The sequence below is a fragment of the Apostichopus japonicus genome, chromosome 3 (assembly GCF_037975245.1).
Source record: "Apostichopus japonicus isolate 1M-3 chromosome 3, ASM3797524v1, whole genome shotgun sequence".
Taxonomy (NCBI): domain Eukaryota; kingdom Metazoa; phylum Echinodermata; class Holothuroidea; order Aspidochirotida; family Stichopodidae; genus Apostichopus; species Apostichopus japonicus.
Genome location: NC_092563.1, coordinates 23,869,074 through 23,881,370, shown reverse-complemented (window position 1 = coordinate 23,881,370; position 12,297 = coordinate 23,869,074). Strand labels below are relative to the sequence as shown.

The window sequence follows — 12,297 nt, the reverse complement described above, 5'->3', positions numbered from 1 at the left end:
ATACTGTATATATCGTGTACTAAGCACACAACAGGTAATAACCGCAAGGGAGCGTACGATCAATCCCGAACATAACAGTGGTGTGCGGTGCTCAGCGAATGGTTTGTACATCACAACACTATATTACATTAGCTCAGCACTGGTTCGTTAATAATAAATCTGCAGTGTGATATTGACAATACATCATTGTGCGTATAGTGGATTAACTCCTGCAGGTTCAGTTATAAACTTGGTATCTTCTGAAGCAAGTGGGTATAGTAGGAACCGTGATTATTAACCGGGAACTATCTGGGATTAACCGTGAATGTTGAAGCAATTCACTTACGAACACAAGTGAGTATTGACAGGCCAGTAGGCTAACTCTTCCCTGGTTCCGGAAATAATCACACACATGTAACGTTAGGCCTAACAAACATTCCCTCGCTGTGACAGTATTCGTAGTGTAACTTAGGGGGAAAGTCCGAACATTCTGCCGTATGCAATTCCAAGTTTCCAGCCTAGGCCCACGACCAGACTAGAGATAAGCTACGTAGGGCCTAAACCAGGAATTGGCATAGCCAACTAAGGTATTGTATAAGACCTTGCGACAAATAATAAGCTAGGGCTAGGCCATGTTGGTGCAGGCTTAACAATTCTACTTATATGTGAGACAACCCTTTGGCGATAGGCTAACCAAGTTCAGGCCTGACTTGATAACTAGGGTAAATATTTTCACTTCTGTTGAACATGCATAGGGCCTAACTTAATTTAGTCTTCGTCATCATATATTGTTCAGGCATGCATTTGGTAATTTATGTTTTTGAGCCCAAAGTGAGCCATAGTGTGCAAATGTGAATAGACTAGTGAGGTTAAACTAGAACTGAGAGAAGACCAAAATGTATGAATTGTAGGTTTTGTTTTTGCAATAGACACAATCAAGTTAAGTTGTTGATTGACTTGTTACTGCCAAAGTCATTTGCACAGAACCTTGTCAGAAAAATTGACACTATTTACTGATTAGCCTAATCCACCAATGAGATCTACATTTTGTGAATTATGACTAAATAGCCAAGGTGAATGTTGGACTAAGCTGTATGCATACAGACCATGTTTCAAGCTCTGCCTAATATGTATGCACACACTAGACAATTGTGTTGTTCTTATAAAATCTTTGTATATTGTATAAAAGAATAAATAAATGACATAGTATATATGTTTTCTTTTTGATTCAATAGATTTATGTTACTGGACTTTGTGGAATATTAGTTAACATCATGGAATCATACAGTGTGGTCATCTGTGTTCTGTTGGCACTGACTAGCGTAGAGGCAGGACTGAAAAGTTATGATAATATTGAGCCTGGTAAGTATATATTCATCTGATTCGTTCTCCGTTTAAAAGTGCACTTTTTATTGGAATTACAGAGTTGTTACGATTTCTCTGGATACATACTTCAAGCAGAAAGAAAATGTCTCTGTACTCTTCTTGGATTACTATTTGTCAAAATACAAGAAGTTTGTAACATTTCTTCACAGCAGTTGCCTGTATACTTCAGTGTGAAAATATGTCATATGATCACTGTTTTTATATACAGAAATCCCATAAAAATGTGGTTGATTTGAATCATAAAATCCTGCAATTATATAATAAGTTTCTTATTAAATCATGCAAATAATATTTAGGTTTTTTATTGTGGCATGGGATGTGTGTAAATAAAGTTTTTTTTGCCCCTTCCTCCCTAAACAATTTTTGGATATCATGCAAGCAAGTTGAATCCACTCACAGAAAACTGAAGAAGCAACAACTCTATGTAAAACCTCAAAACTAGCACAACCCAAATCATGTTGTCAAAATTTCTATTTTCATCTTCTTTCCTGCAAAACCTATGAATCATTTCATAATTCACAACAAAATTACTTGTATTTCACATTTAAAATGTCTTGTTTCCATGTCCGTGATTCTTGGGTAAAACTTCATAGCTCTGTTATGATTCTCTGAATTCATACTTCAAGCAGATAGATTGTATCTCTTTGTACACTGTATTGGAAAAAATTAAATTAAATGGATATATAATACATATTATCATTAGGATTTCAATAATATATACTCATTTGCCTTTGTCGTTTACCTCCATTTCATTTACATAAAGTCTGTTCAAAGTATCTCTTTCAAGATCCAGCTTTAGGAATCACATATGATTTCGAGTTGGTTAGCATTGATGTTTTATCTCTAGAGTAAGGCAAATATGTCACCAAAACAGAACTAGTATTGCTCGATATAGGTGTCAAAGGCCTACAGTGGAATTACGACCTTCCTTACCGGTTTCAAACCTCTGGACATACAATCAGCGTCCATAGCCTAGTGGTTAGGGTGTCCCCATATAAAGCGGGAGGCCCGGGTTCGAAACCCAGTGGAGGCTGGAAGTTTTTTCACTGTTCTGGATTTTACAACTCATTACTATTTGAATATAAAATAGTGTGTCTAAGCATAATTTTTTTTTACAATCCGATGGACTCATTAAGTACTATTTAATGAATCTATATTTTGGTGAAAGGACACATTGGTAGATGCATCAGTCGATCATTTGCAATCTTATTTTGAGTATTAATTTCTTATGTTGAATAGAATAAACAACAAAATGAAAAAGCTGCTTGCAAAGTGATGTGTTTACTGTGTCAGACTTAGCACCCCACTGTACATAGACAGATGTGTCACTACTATAGCCAATGGAGGTCTGTAACTATGCAAGCTGCATCAATGGGTCAAGTTAAACTAGTTACCTGTTTGCTAAAAGTCAGTTATTTTTGTTGTGTTTACTTCATGTTTTTTAGAGGGATGTAGGGTGGGAGGGGATAGGATGGAGGGGGGGGTTGGGAATAATAAAATCATGGGCTCAAAATTCTCCACAGCAGTTGCCTTAAAAATTCAACAATCCTTTTCCTCATTAGCCTATATATCACATTTAAACATACTGTACATGTGTGAAAGAAATAGTTTGTGCAAAATTTTGTGAAAGATCCATGACGGTGCATTTCTTTGAAGACCTATGTTACTTTTCAATAAAGATTGGGGAAGAAATAAAGGAAAAATAATGGAGTAAACCATTTTAAAATGAAAATTGACAGTCGTACTTTCTTACACTATAGGCTATGGATTATTGTGTACCAGTAGTTAAGGCCACAGAGCCTGCATAGTTGAAAAGCTTTATTTTGGTTTGATTGACATGATCTGCTGTGATTAATCTGAACTTAAGACTCTTCAAGGGGTATACAGTATCCCTTGTTAGGGCCTGGAAACAAATATAAAACCCACAAGCATTCTTATATGCTCTTGTCTAATTTACTCTGAGCAGTTACTTTCAAATGCCTTAGCCTTTTGATCTCATCTTTTATTCTCATTCCTCCTCCGTGGGGCTCATATTATTTTGGAGTTAACAGTTCACTGCTTCTGTTCGAGATTGTCACATCCAATAGATCACAGACTCCAGCACACGGTGTGGCCCTTTTATTTATTCATTATTAAAGTTACTATTTTAAGATTGATTGGGCTCATGCTGCAGTAGGCCTAATGATTGTCCCAAACACAAAAACAAGGACAGAAGCAGTTCTAAGGAACAGTCTGCTAACTATATTGATGACCTGTTAAGTCTCTACGAGGCTGTGTGCGCGCTTGAGGTTTCATCTGGACTATTTTATAACTCGGGACAGTTCTTTAAGCAGCTGGTTTGTGTTCTGTCTTGTAATTCTTACATTTTGAACAAAACATACTTCAATTGTATTGTCACAGTTGCTGTATTAAATGCAGTTGCTGGCACAGTTGCTGTAACACATCGTTAAAAAGTGTTACTTTGGATAACCAATCATCAACATTCCATATTGTTAGTTATCAGGACTTATTAAATTCCCAAATAAGCTAGATTGTGAAATAAATGGTCATCCATGTTAAAAAATTGAATCGGCATTTATGGTCATCCTCATGCTGAGCTTTTCGTTTCTGTACATAAGGGATTTTATCGTCTAATTTAGCACTCCTCAATGTCAGAAAGCGTTTGGGAAGGTCACAACCTCCTTTAAAGTATGGTTGAAAACCTACAGCAAGTCAGGTCCATTTATAATGCTTATAATGTACAGTAAGCTAAGGTGATAGTCAGCAGTGGTACAAGCTAAGGTAAGGATTAATATTCCGCATAACTGTTTTTCTAATAAGGTTGTGAATGAATGGAATGGTTTGCCTGAGAAAGTTGTCCTTGCATGTAGCGTGAATGGGTTTAAGAATGCTTTGGACAAGCACTTTAAGTATTGAAGTCAGGTCTGATTTTTTGTGTCTTCATTTTTTCCCTCTCCCACAAGGTCCTTGATGGGGCCTTGATTGAACCTCCTGATCATTTTTTTTCTTCTACTAAACTCAATTTTAGCTAACCTAAGCACCAGTTGATAAGTAATACACTATCCACTACTCACTCAATCTCTATGGTACTTTAAAAGCTGATCATATTATTGGTATTGTGACTGACCTGATATGGCCTCACCTCAAATCCCCAAAAGCTTGAAATTTTGCTACCAGAGAACAATCCAATCCCACAGAGACTTCTCCTACTGACTGGCAGCTCTCTTGCAGTAAATCAAAAGTTTGTGACAAATTTATGAGTATTAAACAATAATTTGCACCATAATAGTGCAAATCATGTTAGGGTCAGTAGCTTAATTCTCACAGGAAATGGACTGTTCTGTAATAGGAATTTTGGAACTCAAAATCTCAGTGTAACTGTGCCACCAACTGTGCTGTAAAGGTCTTTTATTAGCAACAGATAAATTTATCAAAATGAAGGGAACTTTTATACTGTAACACTGCATAGATCTGTGTGTTTGTAACAAGTAAGCTTTATATTAAGAGAGACAATTGTTCTCCAAGCCTACTGGGGCCCTACATCTAGGGACATTCAAGATATTTTATCTTTTGAAAGGAAACTTGACCATGAAGTCTGTATCATTGAACCTTGAGCAGAGGGCTCAACATACTTTCACCCATGATGGTATTTATAGTAAGGGGGGGGGGGGCACAAACATTTTCACTTGACAGACAGTAAACTAACTGTATAGTGGCCGCAGAGATTAAGAGCAAGAAAATTAAAGCTGCACACCTTTCATATGGAAAGTATTAAGGGTTAATGTGAAAATCTTCATCACAACAACTGTACAGTACCTTAAGGGAACAAAATTTTGTTTGTAGGGAATCTACAACAGTTGTGGCTATGGTCAACGGTTAACAGATTCGAACAGTTTTTATCCAAAATGATCCCATCCGGGCAGCTCTATGTTTCGTCATTTGTAGGCAGCGTACAATTACATCTTCAATAGTAAGTGCAACTGTAGTACTTACTCGTTTACTAATTCATTAAAACCTCTGTAACAATCCACAACAAAGTTTGGCAGTTATCACTCCTTTCAAACTCTAGAGGTAAAGTATGAAAACATTCTGTAGGATCAGGGTACAGTAATGAATACGTTATACAAAACAGTACTGTACGATGCCTTACAGTGTTGAACACACTGTGCACATGCATCTAGCACACTGCATACTGTACACATGTATGGAGTCACTATTTCTAGAGAGACCCCTGCTGAAAGCAAAATGCTGCGTGCCTCTGCATAAATTAGGAAATAACATCTTCAGACACTCAGTGAACTCTTAGCTCAATCCGTCTCCCTGTATCAGTGCAGCTGGGAGGCCCAAAGGCCATAATTTGCAATTTACACAATTTTGATAACTGTATGACCTCTGCTATCAACTGTCATAATTTGATCAAATTGTAATGATAACAGAGGAGTGAAATTCTGCGTGTGTTTGCGTCCAAACATGTGTGCGTGTGTTTGGGGGGGGGGCCACGAAAGCCAAAGTATTAACCGCTTAAAATCGTAGCTCCAAACTTCCGTGGCATCCAAGGAATGTGGTCAAGGAGTAAATTGCTCTCCAGCATTGGTCAGTTTGCCTTGGTCAGAGTGTATGTCATCTCCATGTGTGTTCATTGGAAGTTCAAATCAATTAATTAGGCTATCTGATAATGTAGATCTGGTCTTCGTGTATCCAGATCGGCCTATAATTATTAAATACAGATTTTAACGTGCTTGTGGGTAAAATACCGAAATTTAATTTTAGTTCCATACGACAGGACAGTGATAACATTAAGACAGGCTTAGGTTTCCTCTGTATTAATTATATTACTGCACTTGGTTCTCTGGTTCCGTATTGCACATAAACTTCCCTGTTGTGCTATCATACAATACATGCCTATGTTTGTTAGATGCAACACGTATATATGTGTACGCAACAACAGGACAGGTGTGTTTTACCCTTTTCTAAGGACCAATTGGCAGACATTGTGCAGAACAAATTTAAATAACAAATAAATCAAATATTTATTTTAGCTGTTGAAGTAGATATTACAGACTGTTTGAATGCAAAGAGTTCTATTTTTCCAACCTCTTAACATTTCATAAATTTCCTCTTTCATATTACTGTACTGCTGTGGCTGAGTAAGTTATCATTGTTAGTGTACATAATATGTCTGGATAAACCGATCAAAGCAATCCATTACACTTTTGACAGCTTTATTTTTACAATTTGCTATTTCAATCTGGTACGTTATCAGTGGCAGTGTGTACTCTTTAGATCCATCATTTGTGATTTTTGTCATCACTAAAAGATAAGATTTAGGATAAGGAAAGATATTGCAAGAGTAGATTTAAGTAAGATACCTTCATAATTCATATTAAGATTATTTTTATAGCAGGCATGATATTAGAACTCCTTAATATCAGTTTAATGTTGATTTTAGTTGCAAAGTGCTAACATTAACATTTATTTTACTCAATCCCCTACACTGAAACACCTTTCATGTATTATTCTCTCTTTAATAAGGTACAGTTCGTACATACTACACTACAAGTACTATAGCCATGGCAGTGGTACCCACGATCACACAGTATTACAATACGTCTCCATCACGGATATGATGACAATGTCGGTTGAAGTTTATTAGTGTTTAATGAGCGAGACAGAATTTATTTTTTACACCTAATGTCTCATGTACCTGTCTCTTTCATGCACAGTGATTTATTAAATTAAGTAAAAATTAAAGTGAAATGATTCCATTTTACCGCCATGGCGGCCAAAACAGCACCTCTTGCGCACTATTCAACATTTAAGCACAAGACGGCATAACAATGGAGTATTTCATGTCCATGTTGCACCCCTGTCTATAACTAGCTCCTTTTCACCACATTCTAAATATTATATTAACGGTCTAAATAAAGTGCTTTGATGATTGGCTAAGCAATATATTTTTGTCCCTACTCACTTGCAGGTCTTGTAACCTATGTGCCATAACTAGGTTCCTGTTTCCTACACCTATATTAATATTGATTGTCCAACAATACAAAATACTAATGGCACATGGAGGTACATGTAAAAGTTAGGTATTTCCAACAACCGTTCAATATATTTGATAGTGACTTTCTCTGACCACACGAGAGACAGGCAGAATAGTTTAAGTTAATTCTACACAAGAGGTCAAATATTACCACTCAGGTAAATTTTGAATATGATCTAAGTGTACGCATTCTCTAGTCTTAATTGGTAACTGTAACAGGCAGAATTTAATAGACAGCCAGGATTGAATAACTTGGCTGGAATAGAAAATTTTGAAACTAGCACTCGGTAGCTTGCAGGCAAATGCCGGGTTACAGTTCTGAGTACTTGTGGACTCGTCAAAAATGTCAGTGCTATCATCCCATTCACGATTCACCTAGGAGGGTAACATATATTTAAGCTGAAGAAATGTGTCTTTCTCGCAGGTGACACACATTTAAGTGTTCAAAAAATTCTATCAGCAAAGCTACAGCTCTCATTGCCGGGCAGATTTTGTTTCCCTTTATTTTTTTTTTGCCGCCTTCGAGCCTGGCAGTTTACGTCAGGGAGCTGTTCATGCTGTACTGTAGCATTAGATCTAACAACCAGAAATCCATTTTGACGATTTAACCCACAAAAGGTACTAAGAGCTGCTGTGTCTGTTCTCTCAAGGCTTCACAGATGACTTACTTAGCATAATGGCGGACTTTTATTTTGCTATTTATATCAACTCAGGAAGCTTTTTAGAGTCTTCTATTCTGGCTCTTCTTCAGTGTTAATTGGGCTTGGCATGTTTTGTTGGTGCTTAAAATGTAAAAAAACTTAGAGCTCTAAGAGGCACACCTGGAGTGGAAGAGAATTGTCAACACCCCAGTGACAAATCACAGCGGATTTCTTTGCCAGGAGACAGATAAAACCGTGATAAATAACTGGAAAAGACCATTAGGTGGAAGGAACCTACCTTATTCCAAGAGACATTGTGATAGAGAGGCCTCACTTGATGAAACTATGTCATCATCATATAATTTGGTAAACGTCTCGATGTAAGGGGACTGGGGTTGAGAGGGAATCCAGTTGTTTGGCTTTGAGTTCAAGACGTTATCCTGGGTCACTTTTCTAAAAATATCTTAAAGTGGTTGTTTGTATCGGCTTGTAACTTTGGCATCACTCTGATGACAAAGCCATTTAATATGAAAATCCATAACTGGAATTGTGAGTACCCACCCCTTTAATCTAATTTTTAAGATCTTTGTTGATACAGCTGTTAAATCTAAAACTGCCAGATTTCAGAATTGCAATTTCTTGTTTTCTCAGATTTCAAAAGAAAATTGGGGTGCAATTTCTCCGTCAGCTTGCTGTGGATGATTTGCTTCCATAAGGCTAAAACTTTTGAAAATTTGAGCTCAAATTCTAGAGACACGCTAGCTAAAAATCTTGAAATTGAAAATAATTTCATTGGTTTATGTTATGTGGTATTTGGGCAGCTTGACCCACACTGAGATACAGTGTGTGGGTTGTCTATGTATGTGAACATGTATTTTCTTTCTTGGGTGATTGACAGGCACATATACCATGAAAATCTTTAATAGTTTTGTCTGTGTGGAATTTTTTTTTTTTCAATGATGCCTGAGGGTATCTTCAAACTGCTGTGTGTACTTAATTTAAGTAGGAATTACCAACTGATTGGTTGGGGCAACTTAAAAAAATACCACAGATATGTGGAGATTTTATAGCTATAGCCCTTCTTTCCGGAGGTATTGTACTTGAAGAAAGCAACCTATGTGTGTTTGGCGAAAGAGACATTCAGTGACATAACAGTGAATTCAACCCAACTGTATGTATGTAATTTAGATCCTCCTGCATGCAGGAACTCGCGAAGAAGCCTCATTGGCTTATCAAAGCCGCAAGCTGACCGAAGTCAGTCTCTTAGATTCATATTTAACGTCCCTGATTATGAATTGTCAATTGTCAACAACTCTGTAACTGGACGACATACATTAATCTGGGAGTGACTCAAACTGGGGACCTTATGATTGGAAGGCACCGGTATTAAACACTGAGATTACCCTCCTGAGATAATACTCCCTATCCAAAATGAACTTCAATAGACTAAGCAAGTCCCTGTTTCATGACATGAGTTGATTTTGGCTTTCAATTTTAAAATGATTACATGACATTAGCAAGTTTCATTTAAAAAAAAGGAAGTTAAACTTGAAAACTTTTGATTTTATTTCTTCCAATTTGCTTCTTGTAATATAAATATATATAAAATATGTACAGTAGTTAATACTGATACTATACTGTTTATTGAGAATCGATTCCAATTCAGTTCCTCAATTCGCTATTAATCAACCTTTTATCTAGGATGGAATCCTCATTTGATCAATTGCAATCTAATTTGCAAGTAAAATCTTAAGAAGGTTTGGTCAAATGGTTCATCCAAAGCAAAGTACTTTCTTAGCAACTAATGAAACTTATCACTACATTCTGTCTACAGACTACAGACATTGTCACCAAAGTTCCTTAACTATTGCAGAACTTTGCTATTTGTTTTGACAGGTTTCCCACTTTCACCCAAACATGAATTATCTGATACTTTCAGTGATGTTTCTTATCCTCTCAGTTTATATTCTGTGAATAAAGTCATAATTTTGGGACCTTAGCAGTGGATGGAAAAGGAAAATTGGGAATTTGTTGATTTTTAGTCTAAGCATGATTCTGACATTGTCAAATATTGTCACTTTAACTTAACACATATGTGCTGCCTATAGTACACTACATGTACTGTGCCAGTACTATAGTTGCTGCTGCATATATAGATATACCTACAGTACATAATACAGTATACAGATGTCAGACTCATTTCTGCTGTACAGATTTGAGTGGTTTAATTCTGTAGAGCTAGCTGCCTTAGGGCAGCCTGTGCTTCTCCCAATCATAATCTCTTCAGAAAAAAAAAAAAGACACTGACAAAAAAAAACGGAAGAAAAAAATAGCAAACGTTTATTAAATATTTCCAAATAGGAGCAAAAAGGTCAAAATCAGTCTTTCCTCCTGTAGGAACCGATTTTTTGGCGATAAATCATCTTTGTGTTGACATATCTGAGGTAATAAGGATCAACAGGCAGCAGGTCAGGATTCAACCTACTGTACTGTGTATGATTGATTCACCCACCTACTACTACTATTCAATAGTGTTACCCCCATTGCATTGTTGGTTGATAACAATGAATTGTACTTAGAGGATTTAAAAAGTTAAATGACTAACCAATGAATGGCTTCTACAAAACTTGTGGGTGATTTGTCACCCTTTAGACACCTCATTCTATTGGCTAGTTATATATAATCTCAGCATGCAGGTATTATTACTGTACTGCTGGGGTGGGTGTATAAGATTTATAATGAAAACTGGTTGGCACCACTGGAAACTGGATATGCTATGCACTGTGTGGGCATTGATACTTGCACAATACATGGAATAATACTCAGAATAAACAGTTGTATAAGTCATCCAACAACTACAAGCCAAACGGCCAAACCAAAATACAATATTCTGTAAGTAACTAGTAAATATTGTACACATTTGACTAACTGAATGCAGTGTGGAAAAAAGAAGGAATTTTACCATGTTGAATCCTGTCATCCCTATAGTGCCCCCTCCCACACCCCCTCCCACACCCCCTCTACTTTCCATTCCTTTAAACTGGGTTGTAACTTAACTTTTGATATTACGATCAAGCCATGTTGTATCAACACATATATAATTGTACAAAAAAAACTCCAATTTCAGTCTCACAAGGTCTATTAGACTAAATTGATGAACTGCAACTTCAGTTTATAATGGAGTGTGATACATTAAGATGATAGTGCTCACCATCCATTCAAACTACAGCTTCATTCATAGAAAACATTGTTATGGAATGTTAGCTTCAAGTTGCACTATCACCTCAGAAAGCTGCTTTCTATTACACAGATATAATAGTTTTTGCCTGACAAATTCCTGTTATATAGCAGAGAGATAGCAGAGAGACCTTATCTATTCATTGAATCAGGACTCAGTACTCTGCTCATCTAAGCAGGTTTGACAGACATAATAATGATGATCATTTCCAGATCATGAATGTTATGCACTTGTCATTCCTAATCACCTGATATATAACAGACCTGGCCAGTTATGATATAATAACAATAAAGATTATCTCATAAAATAGCTTAATGTGGTATTAATTACATCATAGATCTGCTATGTAGAGGAGTTCACTAAGAGGGTTGACATGAAGATGTGGTTTGTTGTGACAGATTAAAACCAATGGGGTTGTGATGGGTTGGAATGGGGGATGGGCAGGCCATGTAAGCCCAGAATCCCATGCATGACTTCACAGATCTAAGGCTATAGCATAACCTTAGTTATGCATTCCGTAATAGTGAAAGTTAGGTTGAACAGTACTTACAGTTACAGTATGTGACTGAGGTAAAGGTGTTACAGCAGGGAACTGAGGTGAAGGTGTTACAGTATGGGACTTGTGTGGAGGTGTCACAGTGTGGGACTGAAATGGTGTCACAGTATGGGACTGAGGTGAAGGTGTTACAATATGGGACTATGGTGAAGGTGTTACAGTATGGGACTTGTGTGAAGGTGTTACAGTGTGGATTTGTGTGAAGCTGTTACAGTAGGAACTGAGTTGAAGTTGTTACAGTATGGAACTGAGGTGAAGTTGTTACAGTATGATTACTGAGTTGAAGGTGTTACAGTATGGGACTGAGGTGGAGGTGTTACAGTATGGGACTTGTGTGAAGGTGTTACAGTGTGGGATTTGTGTGAAGCTGTTACAGTAGGAACTGAGTTGAAGTTGTTACAGTATGGAACTGAGGTGAAGTTGTTACAGTATGGTTACTGAGTTGAAGGTGTTA

General features: G+C 36.9%; 1 protein-coding gene across 2 annotated transcripts in view; it reads left to right on the top strand.

Annotated features, from left to right (window-relative positions):
- Positions 1 to 33: 33 nt before the first annotated feature.
- LOC139965551 (uncharacterized) overlaps positions 34 to 12,297 on the top strand; it is a 33,796-nt gene continuing 21,532 nt past the window's right edge. Inside the window, exons 1-2 of one of the 2 annotated variants that reach the window (XM_071968037.1) lie at positions 34 to 333; positions 1,215 to 1,341. In XM_071968037.1, the coding sequence (XP_071824138.1) occupies positions 1,254 to 1,341 (88 nt within the window). In that variant the 5' untranslated portion in view covers positions 34 to 333; positions 1,215 to 1,253. Of the gene's footprint in view, positions 334 to 412; positions 567 to 1,214; positions 1,342 to 12,297 lie in introns of those variants that run through there. The other variant, XM_071968038.1, reaches the window with a different exon arrangement.